Source organism: Botrytis deweyae (assembly GCF_014898535.1).
Source record: "Botrytis deweyae strain B1 chromosome Unknown BDEW_004, whole genome shotgun sequence".
Lineage (NCBI taxonomy): Eukaryota > Fungi > Ascomycota > Leotiomycetes > Helotiales > Sclerotiniaceae > Botrytis > Botrytis deweyae.
The window spans coordinates 1,974,685-1,991,774 of record NW_024066211.1 but is presented as its reverse complement, the minus strand read 5'-3'; the positions used below and the strand labels follow the sequence as shown (position 1 = coordinate 1,991,774).

General features: G+C 42.9%; 5 protein-coding genes across 5 annotated transcripts; all 5 read right to left on the bottom strand.

Annotated features, from left to right (window-relative positions):
• Positions 1-239: 239 nt before the first annotated feature.
• On the bottom strand, positions 240-1,997 carry EAE98_002600 (uncharacterized protein; the record flags this gene model as incomplete). The annotated part of the gene is made up of 3 exons (XM_038950220.1): positions 240-876; positions 941-1,302; positions 1,362-1,997. The coding sequence occupies 3 exons, from the start codon at positions 1,995-1,997 to the stop codon at positions 240-242; spliced, it is 1,635 nt and encodes a 544-aa protein (XP_038813959.1).
• Positions 1,998-3,046: 1,049 nt separating this feature from the next.
• EAE98_002599 (uncharacterized protein) lies at positions 3,047-6,321 on the bottom strand (the record flags this gene model as incomplete). Its single annotated transcript, XM_038950219.1, has 2 exons — positions 3,047-5,807; positions 5,864-6,321. 2 exons carry the CDS (start codon positions 6,319-6,321, stop codon positions 3,047-3,049), a joined length of 3,219 nt encoding a protein of 1,072 aa, XP_038813958.1.
• Positions 6,322-8,106: 1,785 nt separating this feature from the next.
• EAE98_002598 (uncharacterized protein) lies at positions 8,107-9,057 on the bottom strand (the record flags this gene model as incomplete). The annotated part of the gene is made up of 1 exon (XM_038950218.1): positions 8,107-9,057. One exon carries the CDS (start codon positions 9,055-9,057, stop codon positions 8,107-8,109), a length of 951 nt encoding a protein of 316 aa, XP_038813957.1.
• A 3,206-nt stretch (positions 9,058-12,263) lies between these two features.
• EAE98_002597 (uncharacterized protein) lies at positions 12,264-13,553 on the bottom strand (the record flags this gene model as incomplete). Its single annotated transcript, XM_038950217.1, has 1 exon — positions 12,264-13,553. One exon carries the CDS (start codon positions 13,551-13,553, stop codon positions 12,264-12,266), a length of 1,290 nt encoding a protein of 429 aa, XP_038813956.1.
• A 2,496-nt stretch (positions 13,554-16,049) lies between these two features.
• On the bottom strand, positions 16,050-16,848 carry EAE98_002596 (uncharacterized protein; the record flags this gene model as incomplete). Its single annotated transcript, XM_038950216.1, has 3 exons — positions 16,050-16,348; positions 16,435-16,538; positions 16,772-16,848. The coding sequence occupies 3 exons, from the start codon at positions 16,846-16,848 to the stop codon at positions 16,050-16,052; spliced, it is 480 nt and encodes a 159-aa protein (XP_038813955.1).
• Positions 16,849-17,090: the final 242 nt, after the last annotated feature.

Sequence of the window (17,090 nt, the reverse complement as noted above, 5' to 3'; positions counted from 1 at the left end):
CTGCATGCAACCTATGATCACAGCTCTTTTCTCAGAGTACCCAGTATACATATATCAATTGAGTAGAAATAATGTAATACAAAAAGGCCGTCTAAGATCGTCTAAACCAACATTTCCCTTGAGTTTTTCCTGCCCAGTCTATCCCAAAATCCTTCCCAGTCCTTATATATCATCAATTCGCCACAAATGGGTATACTACCAGCATATAATCCAAACACAACTCCTATTATCTCCCAAACCTAGGCGTTATTCCCCGTCAAACACTCACTCGAATTCACTGCCGATGAAGAGGCCTTGGTGCTCCTCGACTCACGCGTTGACGCTGACGCGACGCTCACACATTCCGAATCCAATTCATCGGCTCTTACAAGTCCCCAACCTCTTTCTAGAAAGCTTTGCCTTTCTATAATTGATTCCTCGTCTGCACGGTCAAGCTTTCCATCACTAATATGATGCGGTATTTCATTGGGCGATAATAATCCACCGACGTCTCTCGTCTCACCTCTCGCGCCATAAAGTTCCTTCTTTCTACCTTTTGTTCCTTCTACCCACCCCAAAGCATTCTTTAGTACTCTTTCTCTGCAGTATTCTTTGAACTTGTTATCTCCGAAATATACAAGATTCTGAAGGAATGCACTTCTTTGTCGTTCCCGGTGACGACGTTTGACATTCTCCACTGCAAACGCTCGGAGCGCTGGCCTAAGCTCCATTGTGCTGGCTAGCTTGCGCTTAGGTCCATGAACACTCTCTGAGGTGAGCTGAATATTTTCGTCTTGTGATGTTGACGGTGGAGATACCAGAGGTGAAATTGTTTCTGCGAGAGAGACAGCGTCAAGAAGAGCACAATTGGCGCCCTTCCCTAAGGTAGTCATAATGCTTGAATCCAATGTTAGTCACATGTCACCGACATTCCCAATGCCAGGAGGTAAATGGTACGTACTTAAAGACTGCATCCCCGATTAACGTTACACTAGTTGAGTCCCATGGCTTTACCGAATCACACTTCTTCACCATGTGCAGATACGCCGTGCTTGTCAAGCACATCTCAGCCAATTGTAAAAAGTTGGGGTGTACGTTTCGATCAGTTTTTGAACGAGCAATGATCTCAGTCTTCAGTTCCACGGGAGTAAATTCCTCAGGCGGTTTTGACTGGTTGATGAAGGCACTCGCTGGGCTGCCATAACCATACATGATAAATGATTCAGAAGGCTCGATCTCATCCGCTGTATATTCTGTCGCCCAAGGCTTCAATGGGTTCTGCCAAGAATGCACCAATATATTCTGATTTCCAGGACAAAAGGCCTGTGTTCGGGTTAGTACTCTGTAGGAAGGTGCTTTTTAGAGGCTTGGAGAGACTGTACCATGACACCACTATGCGAGCCTGCTAATTTGAATGTTTCCCTTGTCAATGGGATTTTGAAATATATGACTGTGACGTCCGTGGGTCGTATTTTAGAGAGCGGAAACATTTGCTTTCTGACTTGAGAATTGATACCATCTGCGCCAACTAATAAATCGCATTCGTCTATCGATCCATCTGTGAAATGTACTCTTACTACTCCATTTGGTAATTTCTCATATCTGTCGAACTTCTTCCCGAAACGCGCGAAAGATTCGCTCCAATGCAATAGTCCTTCCCGAAGGCGCCAGCGCGATACAGAAAACTGATCTTGTATTTCCTCTGGCAGCCACGTGAATATCGGATCGCCATTGCTTTTCACAAAGTTCATCTCCTGGCCCCCACCAGGCTGAATACCAATACTAGGCGCAATCTCCTGCCACACATCATGCTGCAGTTTTCCCTTAAGATTTCGGAGAACAAATGAAGATAACATAACACGATATCCAGAGAGCCTGTCGGTTGGACCTCTGCTACGCTCATAGAGCGTGACTTTGATACTCGGCACATCTGCAAGAAGTTGTCCTAATGTTAAGCCACTTAGTCCACCACCGATGATGATAACTCTAAGTGGTGCGCTGTTTACAGTTGTGGTCATTGTTGATAATTGAAGTGTAATTTAATCTTGCAAAAGGATTGAAACCAGAGGAAAACAGAGATTTAGTAAAGAAATTCTGGGGCAAATATGTATTGAGAATAAATATCAAACCATTGTAAATGCATCAATTGTCAAGCTTGAATATGCACAGCACAGGCTTCTCTGCCGAATTCCCCTGTCTAACATCATACCATCGCACAGATACTTCAATATTACATCACGGTACGCTTAACAAAAGTAAATCAATGTCAAGATAAAATATGCACAAGTAGATTCCGATAATTGAAATCGTATGGAATTCGTTGACTGTAAGATTGTCTGAAATAATTATGAGACGATAAATCATGCGATTCTAAAAACAGACAACTCATTCAGTGGACTGCCAAGATGTAAGCGAATCAGACTAATGAAACGCAAAAAACATGTGTCAGATTTCAAATCCCTGAAAAAAGCTTCCGATAATTAGCGGCAATTTTTTCTTCATGTCGGTAATATAAATGTTGGTGATGTAGAATTTCATTCTGCAATGTTCTTTCAGCGGAGGTAGAACGAAGACCCTATGGGGTGTTGCCGGAGATGCCCGGCCGGTTAAATTGAAAATTCAGATAGTATGATAATGACATTGTACAGCTGCTTTATGCTGTCGGGTCCGAATACTTTTCATTTATTACGAGTCAGTAATGCTAGTTTGCGGGATGTCGGATGAGTTGAGAATGATTCTGCGTGATTTCCACATGACTAGTATAGTAGTACTAGCATTATGAGTCAATCATTCTGGAAGAAATCACGACACCCATGCATACACCTCGGAATTCTTTGACTTTTCTAGGGAAGGCCTGGTGGGTCTCAATGACATCCCCTCCCGATTTTGCCATGCAGGGACCTACGTCAGACCTGTGTCTGTCTTAAATGCTTGAACGGAGCATGTGATAAAGTTATAGACATTATGTTTCATACCACGAAAAACGCTTTGCTGGAAAAAGTACGTTATATCTAATTTCCTTGGGACGTGTGCAACATATTAATCGTATCAAAAGAATGAATTCATCTCAGTCCGCGGACATTTCATAGAAGATTTGATGTGGACTTTCGGAGGGTAATACTGTCTCCGTTGTACTTTGTTCGGGTGTAAGGTATTGTTGCAACTGCAGTATCTCTGCTTGCCTTTGTGCAATGAGCGCAGCAACATCTTTAGAAACTGTGGGTTGAGGATAAAGGTTTTCTGAGGGAACTTGTGGGATATTAATAGGAGCTTCGAGCTTGGGTGTAGTCGTATTTGCAGATTCGGTCACAAGTGGGGAAACTTGATGCTTGCTTCTTTCAGCGCCTCCATCATCTTGGCGTGGAGAAAGAAGTGGGCCTGGCGAGAACTCTGAGGTGTTTTGAAGTCGAACATCAGCTCCACTTAGCTCAATGGGCCTGAGGCCCCTGAATACAGACCCCCCAAGCTCCTGCCGCGGAATCGATGAATCGCTTCTGTATACGGTACCCTTCTGCCCACGGCCGAGCTCCGCTGCAGTACCTGATCTGTATTCATTGTCTTTACTGTCCTCACGCTCATGATAACGTCTCTCCATCTCATCAAGCAGCTTGCGAACGCGGTGTTTACGATCTTCTGATATATCAGTGGTGTCAGAAAACCCAATTGTTGCAGGCATCAATAAGAATCCCCAGCCGTGCGAGTCTTCGCCTTCGTCATAAAGCTCTGCGCCTGCTTCCATGAGTATTTCTAAAACTTCCGGGTGCCCATAGTAAGCAGCATATCTTAAAGGTATATAACCGAACTCATCACGCTCCTTAACAGATGCGCCCTTCTTCATAAGCAGTTTCACAAGATCGAGATGGCCAGCTTTAGCAGCAATACACAAAGGCGAGTCTTTATTCGGTCGATCTCTGAAACGCATTCTGAGAGGCTCATTGTACGACAATAACTTCTCCACAATTTGGACATGCCCTTGGCGACAAGCAATGCAAAGTGGTCGATCACCACCAGAGTCCCGCTGATCAATCGCAATTCCTTTGCTATGGAGAATCTCTACAATATGCACCGATCCCTTCGCAGCCGCAATATGAATTGGCCGTCGACTCTCGCCCTTAGTCTCTTCCTCGGCATTTGCCCCAGCACTGAGCAGTAGACTCACAATATCGGGACTGTCGGACCCGCAGGCATAATGAAGCGGCGTTCGACCTTCTCTGCACCAGCGGTCTAAGCTTGCTTTTCTTCGAAGTAGCAACTCAACAACGCCAAAATGTTGGCCGATGACAGCAAGATGAAGCGGTGTAAGCCCATCAATATCACTTTCATATATTGACAGTTTCCATTCGAGCAGGTAGTTCACTACTTCAACATGACCGTTGCGAGCAGCATAGTGTAGAGCATTGGCCCTCTTTTCATCGATGCTCTTCGGGTTAACCTTTCTCTTCGAGAGAAATTCTACTATCTGTAATTGACCTGTTGCAGATGCGCAAAGAAGTGGGGTTTTGGAATTGTTGCCCGGGACTTCAATGTTCGCGCCTTTCTGGAATAAGTAGTCAACCACATTTTGGTGACCATTCTCACAAGCATAATGTAATGCAGTCATGAATTGATTATCTCTGGCTTCCATGTCAGCGCCGTTACGAAGTAGAATTTCGACCATCTGCTTGTCTCCCTTCTTCGCTGCTGCATGCAGAGCTGTGCATTGATCATTGGATCTCGAGTTGATTTTTGCACCTCTCTTTGCCAATAGCTCGACAGATTTGACGTGCCCATTGTATGCAGCTGCCCACAAAGGAGACCATCCGTCTTTATTTTTCGATTCTATGTCAATGTCTTCATGGAGTAGTAATTGTAAAGTGGAGTAGTGATCTCGAGATGCTGCTAGATGTAAAGGAGTGTCTAGATTGACATCTCGAGTAGTCAAATCTGCATTGAATTGAAGAAGAAGATCGACTAATTCAGTATTGCCGCAATGGGAAGCGACTGCGAGAGCAGTTCTTTTGGTGCCACCATGATAGGCTTCTATGTTACCTCCATTCGACAACAAAGCCTGGATTTCTACACTAGATCCTGCTTGGGCTGCTCGGACAATAGTAGGCGTTTGGAGTCCATTTGGTGAGCTAAAATCAATGCTTTGTTTGAAGTTTATGTCTTGTCCTCGTTTCAATCGATTAACAGTAGGGAAACTGGGGCTGGCGGACTTCACCCGATCGGGGCTTGATAATAAACTAGCGGCACTAAAAGTGTTAAGCTTTCCAAGTCGACTAGGCCAGAATCTCTTCCTTCGAGAACCATCTAATTTATCTTCTTGTGGTAATGATTCTCCGGAAGAAGAAGATGAGGACAACCATCTCTTGACCATAGGCTCTGACTTGGCAGAATCCGACGCAACGCTGCGACTACGATATATGTTGAAATTATTGAAATCCGGTAAAAGATTTGTTTGACCAAGGTAGGGGCGATTGTCCAAACTGGGGCGATGGCTCAACGATACTGGAGATCGTGGCTCAGACAGCGTGATTCCTGTTTCATAGCCTTCGTCAGTCGCCGCAGTAATGTTTGTTTCTGGAAGCCGATTTTTTGTTTGTGCGAGAGCTCGAGTTCCCCTCAGTGAATCAATATTGTTGTATGGTCGAGAATCTTGTAGTGTGCCATCAAATTCAAAGACCGTTCCACCAATACTACTCCCCAATATAGATTGACGTGCACTTCTCGAAACTTGTGATCCGGCTGAACTCTCACGTAGTGATTTCGTATCGTCCGCAACTTTTTGTATCAATCTTCGGTTCTCTTTGAGTGCCAATAGAGACTTTTGAGTTACTGCATCACGACTATTGGAATGAGCATATTAGCTAGAATATTAAAAGTTTGACGATCGTGGTCTTACCATTGTCCTGCCATGAGAAGAAGTTGTAATGCCTGCACTTGGCCATGTAATCTATCTTCATGAGCCTTCATGGTATCCTCGCTCCATACTGCTGCCACTTTCCCTCTGACCCCGAGTACAATTGGCATTCCATCATTTGAGTCCCTCGTAGCCACTGTGAGATCCTTGACTTCTTCGGAAAGTACATCAATCGCAGCCTGACATCCATCGAGTGCGACATGAAGTCCATCCATGAACTGTCTTTCCTTTGGGGAATCATGCGAGTTGAATTCCGCCCAATCTCTAATTTGGAAAACGGCAGCTTTTATGGTGGAAAGTTTACTGATTATGAGACGAATCGTTATATCTGCATCTTTAAACTTTCCCCGCAGAGTGTGGAGGCCTTGAATCGTGGACCCAATGAATTGAGCAATCTGCAGGGCCGATGCCGCGACACCGAGAACAGTAACAGGATCCATTATGGGAGAACTTATCGCAATGGCGAACTCCAGCTAGAATAGAGATATTCATTGAATACTGCGACAAACGAAATTGTAGAACATGCAGAATATTAGTAGAAAGAGTGGTGGAGGTTGCACTGCATGCTTATTCTCTCGCCATGTTCAGGAACACTGCAAGAAATACAAGCTGAGCCCCAAGACCCATAAGATAGAATGACGACAAGGATGGAACAAGAACATATCCAATAGCCTTTCAGATGTGTGATGAAAGGCCCTGCAGCTTACATATGAAATCAGCCTTAACCTCAAACTGCGCCCACCCTTGTGGAAAATCACGATAACGATGGCAACTATTTCACGAAGACATTGAGGTCAACGGGAAGAAAATCCATCGGCATAACTTTCCGAGTGGAATCTTTGTCAATTGATAAATGCTTGGATGAAGGATTCCACCAAGCTGGCCAACTGTGTGACTTTGATATACATTATCCTGGAAAGATGTGTGCCGTTCACGATTGCTGTGCGGGCCCTTCCAAGCCCCTTGAAGCAATCATGGTAACTACCCTTGTCGCTATACTACTTACCATAGAATTTTGAGGTAAAACATCTAGCAATAGCAAAGAAAAGAAAAAGGCTGTCAATTTATGAGCTTTTGAAGTATTTCGTATTTCGGTGACTACAAAAGTAAATTTAAACATTGACGGGCTAAGCCAAATTCCCCGGCGCTAAATTTTGATAAGCTCACCGATACACCGCACTTATCATGTTAGACATAACTCGATATAACGTCAAATATTACCGCAACCCGGTCCACTAGAGCTTTAATGACGACTTTCAAAACACAACCTATGACATCGGATGAATGCCAGTTACATGCATGAATTGCCGTTGATCATTGAATGCTTTCCCTGCAAGACAAATCTCAAATGTCTTTCCACCACCAAGCGGTGGAGGACTAGTTAGATGTTCACCTCGATATCTATCTGGGTAACTAAGCAAGTAATCCGATTTGCTATCAAGGTCACCCTTTTGAATTCTGGACCATGAGCTCGAGTGAAGGGGAGAGATTTAGTAATTTATCATTCGGTCGAAGAATTCGGACAAATGAACATCAGATCGTCTCTACATTTCACTAATGAGCAAGATCGTTGTGACTGGAACTTTTTACTACATACTCAAACACAATCGTTCTGGTCTTTGTCCACGTGAGGGTACCTCATATGCCAAAAACCGAGTTTGTTTACGTACTTCATACAGTAACTAGTAGTATCTTTCCAGCTCGATCCCCTATGGCTTTCCTAACAACACCAGACCAGTGTCTGAAGCCGGAATTGATCGTTGAATTAGATCGCTATTAACATCAACAACCGGACACCTGCTTCTCTAATCTGCTTGTTTTCTATCTTTCCTTCTGAAAAGAGTTGACAGGTTACTGGAGGGATAAAGTTGCAGAATTGAAATGAAACACGCTGACGCTTGATTGTCGATGCGTACATTATACATATGTCATGGTATATCTAACCTGTATTTTGAAGAGACTTCAACATTGTTTTACCTGCACCAGTTCAAAGTTCCGTCTTATCTTCCCAATATAGCATCACGAAAATAAATTTATATCGAATTCAATGAAGATTCGGGTCATGCAAGTAATATAGACCTTAGCAGTATACTATGAAAATCGGATGATCTAACCCACGTGTTTCAGTGATTTTTCTCATCATTCCGTTTACCATGATATTTGAATACTCCACCACATTGAACACTAATTGTATCCAAGCGCAGCCCCATCATCCTCCAAACTGCTTAACAATAGTATTCGTTTCTTGGTAACTCGACTACCCATTCACTCTCCATCTGCTCCCTTTCCAATATTTCCTCTGCCGACTTTCTTTGAAGCCATTCAAACCCATGGTTAGAAGTGACTGCAAAATACACAAACTCGCCTAAATGACCTTTCTCTTCGAAGAACTCCTGCATCGCTTTGTTCCAGCAGGCTATCCTTACACCGCCTGGCATCTCAAATCCTCCTATGTAAACGATCTCTTGGCCAGCTGCGTTTTCGAAAGGCAACATTGCCATAATCTGTTCGTAGAGCCTTGCCCAAAAGCCGGCAGTTGCTGAATCATCGTCGTATGTCCAAGCAAATACAAGAGCAGCAAGCACATTGCTCACATCCCCAGTCTTTTCGTACATCAAGCGGAGACAGCGTCGAATGTAGGGAATAGCGTTCTTAGTGTGATTATAGTTGTGATTGTAGTAAAAAAACTCGGGCCAAAAAATTGGGTCCTGGGTAAGATCGAAGTATGGGTCGCGATGTGTCCGGGGTATTTGGAAGTCTAGATAGTACGTCTTGCTGAATCTGATGGTACAAAAATTCATGACATAGTTCTTGGGGGCCATCATACTCTCTATTTCAGCTGGTTCTTCGAACATGCAGATATCGGTAGAGGCAGAGCTGAGTGTCGAAAGTGGAGAGGGGGACCTTGATAGATCGAAAAGGTCGACTAAAGGTGTGTCATCGGTATGCGTTATTATCGACGAGAAAGCAACGCTTTCGATTGGATCAGGGTGCGGTGTTGGGCTTGGGGTAGAAGCTGGCAAGGGAGAATTGGGACTTGAGCCAGCATGTGATTTACATTGTTTGGTTCTTAGTTCCCTGAAGTCCGCCCCTAACTCCGACCATACATCATCAGTATCAATGAAAAGCCGTTTAACCATGGCGATTATATCCTGAAATCTCAAGCTTGTGTGCATGTTTGTTAGAAGAAGTCATGAATAAATCTGTAATGAGAGGAAGAAGTGGACTCTTACAGTAACAATTTAAAGACAGTGCCTGGAACTTACCAGAATTGGGTAAGTTTTGTTCGACAGCCCAAATACTTATGTAAACCAATCATGAGCCAACCGATGGTCGAAAGGTACTTAAAGATCAATGTACAGTTCACGCAGCTGTGTGAAACGTGCTATCAAATTCGAGAAGGAGGCAGAATTCTTCCTGAAACCTTTGTATGATTGTTGTGAAATTTTGTGGAGGGAAAATTTCTTATTTCAAGTGCTCGCCTGGTATTGGGCTATGTCATTGTTCTTGAGTTAAGGAATGGTGATCGTTGGTGCTGTCTGATTATAAGTCCGTTATTTAATTGATGATAAGCGAGTTTCTATAAGCCACTAAGGTGAACTTTATGCCGTACTATATAGAATCTGACCACTCGGGAAGTCCCAAGGACTAGCCATGCTAGATTTTTCAGTTCTTTTTAGCCCTGTCTTTCGAGTAAGTGCTGTTGGTTTCTGCAGATCTTGTTACAGCATCCTTTACATGGTCTTTTTTTTTGTTTATTCACCAGCACTAGCTGTAACAGCTGCTGTAGACATATCATATTGGTATATATCATAGGAAAGTCAATAAAGATGTTTGTTTGTCTTATACTTCATAGATTAGATAGTGAATACCCTGGGGAAGATCAAGGGAAAAAACTCATGCACTGTTACTATTGGCTTTTGCAGTGAATGTCACAAGGCCATGAGCTTTCTCCACTTTCCTTTTTCGGATATTGACACAAGTATTCACTATGTAGACTTTTGACACCACAACTCATAAAACTTGACTGTATTTATTGCAAAACCTCCGATATCCAAAGAACTTTTTCTGATGCTTTGAAGATCTTTCATCGCACAAATTATTAGTACCAAGGTTCTTAGTTCCTTTGCTATGATCTCATTCATTCAAACTTCTCACAATCATCATTTTGACTCCTGCAAAGTGATTCAATGACAGCAATAGACTCCATGTGCTTGACTTAAGTCATAATAATAGATCATTTGTACTAATGACAGTAAAAATTCCCATGGTTCCCTCAACTTTCCCTTTTTTCTAAAACCTGTCTCCCTGCAAGACCAATCTCAATGTGCTCTCCAACGTAATGAAATTTCCGCAGGGCATCAATTATAGTCACCCCCTGATATTTCCATTCAGTTTCTTTCTGCCTCCATAACGCCCATTAAATGCAGTTTATATATACGCTGCTTGTTGATGTTCTAGTGGGGCTCGAGAAGAATACACAGAGAGGGTACCTTGGTATGCATGTGGTGGTGAATGTAAATATGGGATTCACTGCCTTCGAGCTATTTGTAAGTTATAATTCAACAAGGAATAGTAACCTCATTGGATTGACTGGCCATCTTATTTACTCTTCCTCTTGCTAGCATTAATTCCTATGAATGGCCATGTATCGTTGAATCAATATCAGTCCATAGAGTTCATTCACCATTAAACTCAGCCTTCAAACTTTTGCACAAGAGAAACAATAAACTCATGAAATAGAGCCAGAATTCGAAAACTTATCACCCTCTGACTCCAATATGGATCTTTAATATTGAAAAAGATGAATCCTTAAGACAGGTTCTGTGGAACCACTAGCTCCCAGGTATATTTCTACTGTCTAGACAAATGGTACTGCTATCGCTACAACTTTCACCATCAATAAAAACTTTGGTTATCACCTGATATGGTGTCCAATCCCATACCGTCATCTCCTATGTCTTCCAGACATGACAGCACTTGATGCCCGATCTCGAAGCTCTTCTGATCGTTGAGGTCATTAAAGTCTATAATGATCTCCACCTATTCTCTAAGTTACGGTAGTGTACTCAAGTGTACCCTTACAATATACCCTCCAAAATTTACAAACCCTCTTGCAAGAGTGTTTGTTTCAAGTAAATAAGTCCCTTCAAATCTTAGTTACCAAGCTTTATCGACTGATCAAAACACAGACAATTCGTTCATTTGACTCGATGAACTGACATTTATCAACCCAAATTATCTCTCCTTAGTCCTCCCTCCTTGCTTCTTTGCTTCAAGCATAAAACCACGCCATACCAATCCATCCTATTCCTGCGCTCCTAACCCGAGGGAATTGGCGTCGACACGATCCAAGGAACTTCTCACCTCTGTTCTACCAAGACCTAACCCATGTCGAACGAGGAAATTCTGCAATTCTATCCTTGAGTATTAGGGGTTTCTTCTTAAAATCGTCTTAAAATATGTTTTTTCTCTAAATCTTACTATGCCCCATCAACAAATCTCAGAATCGACAGTGATAGCATACAAAAACGTCAACACAACTTCTCTCATGCCCGAGTATTTTGCCGGCTCAACATCGACACACGCCGTGAAGAATTGCCAAAATTCAAAAGAACAAGTGGGAACCTGCGACTTACCCATTGACGACAACACTCTTAAAATCCAAGAAACTAAAGATGTGTTCAAAACAAGAAGTTCATAGCGCCGGTCAAGAATGACTTTTCCATTTATCCATACGGTGTAGCCAAGCCTTTCTGGATAGTGGAGAATGAGGGGGTGGAGAAAAACATTTCACTTAATACGAGAAGTGGCTCCTGATCGGAACTCCACTTAGAGGATCAAGGATAATAGACCTGGGACACGAGAATGACGCAAGACAAAATACTGTGAGCCCCTCCGTCTCGCTCACCAAATTGTTTTTGGAAAATATACCATTGTTGTTAAGAAGTGGCTCTTTGTAATTTTCTAATATTCCAATTCTATCCCATCCCATCCGCTTCCAGCTTCTACCACTCCCATATATGCAAAGATACCATTGACTCGCCGCTTCGTATCTATAGACCAATCCCAGTGATCCCACTCATTAAACTCCATATCATTACCTAAACCATCCATAAGTATTCAAAGCTTTCTAAGCATGCGCCTGTTCCGTGTAACCAGGAGTACCTGCCTCTTCCTTCTCGTCTATTTACTCCTCCCTAGCGAGATTCTCTGCCCAAGACCTGTGGTATTCCATGGCCTACTGACCCCCAGAAATATGTGATTTCGTTATCGGCCGGCAAGCGAAATGACAATTTTCATTCCCATTTGACCCGAAATCAACATTCCAGATATATTGCTTGTCTGTCCCCCCATTTCCTCTTATTACAACTCCGATCCTTTATTTGATCACCACTTTTTCGTATCCCGATCTTTCTAGTCCGCCAACAGCCTTCTCAACCCTCGCATAAGCACCACCGAGCTCGGTCACTCTTCCCTCCACAAATCCCACAAACCTCCTTAGACAAAGTCTCTCACTTCTACTCGGCAACCCCATCATTAATCTTTCATCCCCACAACTCCCTACGATTCCCGCTCTGAGAACTTCATCTAATCTCCTTTGCATTCCAATATCATCTCTAAGAATTTGTAAAGCTTCTCTCATTTTAGCCTGGACTTCTAGTTTCGTCTGGGTTCTCGAAGTTCCAATAATTTCAGGGCTGAGTGCTGGCTCGATTGTTTCCGAAGGACTTTCCAAAGGGGTTTCCGAATGGGTTTCCGAGGGTGTTTCCTCAGTTGGCGTCTCCGTCTCCACACCAGAATCCCGTCTTCGACTTGAGATAATAGCTTCCACAGCCTCTCCCAACACACTTCTGCTTCTCCTCACCAATCCCATCTTATGAACCATGGTTTTTCCAACCAATTCCCTCAACTTTGTCAATGTAATAATTATTAATTCCTTAGTATCATCATTCAACTTTCTTGTCCGCCATATTGCCATCTCTTTTTTACCAAATAAGAAGGCCAAGTTCGTTGAGAAACGTGTAGTCAACAATTCTTGATATTCGAGTAAGAGTATAGCTTTATTGATGCGGCGGATGAGATGTAAAGTTAGTGATGGAAGGGCAGGCGATAGGGATGATGAAGAGGTACAGGCTAGAGAAAAGTAACCGGAATCGGAGCAATTGAGCTTTTGGTCGGCATTGAGAGATTTTCGAAGAGGCGATGCAAGTTCGGGAAAAGGAAAAGGAAGGGAGGAGATCTGAATTCTGGTGTAATCTATTGGTTCATGCATGTCGAGAGGTGGGACATCAGTTGTGGTTGTGAGAGCAGGTAAATTCGGTGGGGTTTCCACCATAAAGACATGGTGAACTTGCGATAAGTTACGAGATGCAGGTGTAGAGTCTTTAGGAAGTGACTGAAAAGAGAATCTACGGAAGATTTTTCTTATCGTTTTTCGTCGAGGTCTTTTGGCTGATTGGGGTAACTGCTCAACGGATACATGACTCGACTCCTTGTTGTCCTCGTTTTCCTCAGTAATCGTACTCGTAATAATGACTTCTTCCGATATAGAAGGTGGTGAAGAAATAGGCTTAGAAGAATCGATATCAACGGTATGCATGTCTTTCTCAGGCAGCGGCAACGAAGGTGATGAGGAAAAGAATTGGGAAAGACGGCGTGTGAAAGGCATCTTCGGGAAGGATTCGGCCTTTCTTTTGACTCTTTCAATCAAATGGTGAGTGGGTATCCCTCCACAAACTCTGACAACAGGTTCGTATGAAAAAAAATGGGTGCCCAAGGTAACTCGTGATAGACAAACGACGAAAATAGAAGGTACGAAGAAGGTATCAATCAGTATAAATCATAAATATAAAAACACAAAAGAAAACAACGTATAAGAAAACCTTAAAGCGAGAGTATGAAATGTGTCAGTGAGCGAGCGCAGCAAGCAGGTAAAAATAGAGAAACGGTCAACGATTGAGATAAATGATTTTCCAACAGTGAGTGAGCAATAAGAGGAAAAAGCAACGATTAAGATCAACCCTATCCCGAAAGTAATGTGGCCAAGTCAAAGACTCGGTGAAAAAGGGAGTGCGGGTCAAGGAGATAATAAAGCCCCTCTTAAAGTTATGTTTTCTTCAAACAACAACAAAGACAGGACAGCCAAACCGTGGAACACGGCAGGTGGGATTGTGGATCGAGGAATTGCCCTAAAACTGGGGACTGTGAAGGAAGCACGAAAGAAGTGGTGACGTGAGCGATCGTTACAGAGGAAAAGAATGATGGAGAAGACAGGGAATGAATGAATGTTAAGAATAACAACGTCTGCTAACCGCCAGGGTACGTTTTGGCTGAAAGGAAGTAAAGATTGTCGTTGTCAAAGTTTTTATGAGGATTTTCTAAGCAAATAAAAAGTGTTTGGTTGGGTAGTGAAAGCACAGGTACATCAACAGGTAGATGGAATTGGTGGATATAGAGTCGTGGGGGGCGCTGTTTCGACTAGGGTTCCTTCTCACTGTCGATCTATATCTTAATCGTAGGGTTATAAATCCCTGTATCGATTGTGATAAACGACCTGATAGGCTTTTGAATAGCTCAAGAGGAAGTGAAATAAATGATTGGAGATTCGCTGCGGTAATCATATGATGCGATACGATGTTTTATTACTCGAGCAGGTCGTAAGGAATTATGATCAATAGATGGAGTAGACGGAAGGAAAAAAGATATACAGGCACCGACCCAAGTGAGGGAGGAGCCAAAGCACGGAATGGGAAAAAAAAGAAATGATACCAGATGTATTCGGCCGTCTTGCATAAAAACGACGCCATTAGCATCCAGCAGGGACTTTCTCGATTACTAACATGGGGAAATTTGAAACAGATAGTCATCCATGATAGATTTGGTAGTCTCGGATGAAAATCTGTTCCCTTCGCATGCTCTTCTTAATCCAAGAGTGCAAATTGCGGTGGCTATCAGGTAACGGAGTATCGTGAAGGAGTAATCAAGCTAAGCACTTAAAAGTTACCTCGCAATATAAATAACATAAAAGAGGCACCAAACCATTTCATGCCGTGTCTTTAAAGTTTAGACACGCTGTGCACACAGGCTACAACCCTATCAAACAGACACAAAACGCGGTAGTAAAGATTAAATTCTCCACTCTAGCGATAGTGGTACAAGTGGTGCAAATTTCCCATGTGCTTGGACGATGGTAGCGATAAATGAAATTGCTGGGTCGGTTCAAGCATGTCCTGGCTGACCAATGGTGGAGTCCACTAACTATGATGAATGACAACAGATCACTGAGGGAAACAAGAATATAATAAGAAAAGCATCATTAATTGAGATGATGAGATGAAATGAGGTGTAGGTTCAGATTTCGGTTAAGATGAAGGGGTCAAACAGGCTTCAGCAGGGCGGAAACCCCGGGAGATCAAATCGCTCAAATAAAATTATATACTGAAAACATAAACATCTTCTTTGGATTGTATGATGATACCAATTCCGGGTTTAATATCGAATGTGGAAAATAGCTTGTGTATTTGATCTCTCGGTGCTCCATCCTACTCGACATAGGTCTCGTTTCTCGGGGCTCAATCATCGCCTGAATTAAAACGAAGAGACATTGTTATTAGGTAGCTGACAATGGATGTTAACAATTACAATTGCGGTCAAATTAAAATTGCAAGTAGGATACCGCTATTTCGAGTGGCTAGAAGTGCGACTTGGCTCCAAAACTATCTATCTGTACTATCGGCGCTCTACCTGGTTGCAGCGGTAGGAATACGCCAACGATGCGTGGTGCTCGTACTCATTTGCTCAAATGTCGCCAGTGCATGGACTTGACGACCAAAATTTCAATGGAGACATTATGACATTTGATGAGATTAAGAAGAGAATATATAGAAGTTCTGAAGAACTAGGTCGACTTAGAACAAGAGAATAAAGAAAACAACTACATCCACACAACAATTTTCGCTCCGCCCCTTTTTTTGTTGCCTATTACATCTATCCAAACCAACCAGATTGCCAACTTCCTGTTGTTCATCGGCTGCCCATAAATTTCCGCCCAAAAATCCATCACTCATCTCATCCATTCATTTCTTATTTCGCATCCCGCACGGTCTCTAAGTTGAGGTGGATACACCGCGCATCGTAAAAATGATACGACGATAAGCAAGCTTATCTACTCATCATCTTCATCATCAGCAACAGCTTCTGGAACTTCATCCAGATTGTCCTCTTCAGGAACAACTCCTCCCTTTATTTCAGCAGCTTTACTGGTAGGTCCAGAGCCGCCAACCGAATCCTCGGCAGCGGAATCTTCTTCATCTTCTACTCCATCATCATCGGGCTCGGCTTCGGCTTCGGCTTCGGCTTCGTTGTCATCACCATCTTCGTCGTCGTCGATAGGAACAATTTCATTCTCATCGACAGATACATCGTTGGTGACGACTTTGCGCTTTTTGGATGGTGGTGCCGTTTCTATAAATGTATTCGTTAGCATGTTTGCAAGAGTTAACGGCTATGGAAGGATGAATTTTTGCAACTTGTCGCATCGCGCCGCATACCTTGAACTTCCTCTTCTTCTAATCCTTCTTCGTCCTCGTCACTATCGTCCTCATCTGACGCAGCAGATACTGCTGCTGCGGCTTCGGCATCGGAGTCTTCATACCTGTTAAAATGCGCCGATTAGTTACGGTTTCATTAATGAAAGAGTGAGCAACCAAATATATCCAATCAAGCCATGCGATGATCGGTAAATCGATACCAAAGAAAAATACAATGCCCAAATGTAACTCATTTATAGTCCAATCAACTAACACGCAGCTGACAACTAGATATCATGGATAGAGCCCATTGAGAGGTATACGGGAACAATGAATCGAGGAGAGGTGCAACACTTACTCCTCTTCCTCTTCGCTCTCATCCGAGGGAAGAGCGACGAGCTCCTCGTCTTCAGCCTTTCTCTTTCTTGTACTCATATTGAAGTTGATATATTTTGATGCTTTGTGACAAAAATACTTCAATGGATATATGGTTGAGTATACAAATATATGATGATTGTTTGATAGGTATAAAATTGACAGAGATGAGATGGAAAGCGAATTGAAACCTGTAGAACCCGAACTTGGGGGGGGGGGGGAGCAGGAGCTTCAGCTGGGGAAAGAGGAGGCGCTTACTGGCTAAGATTACATTTACACTCACCCCCAGAATTTCACATCAC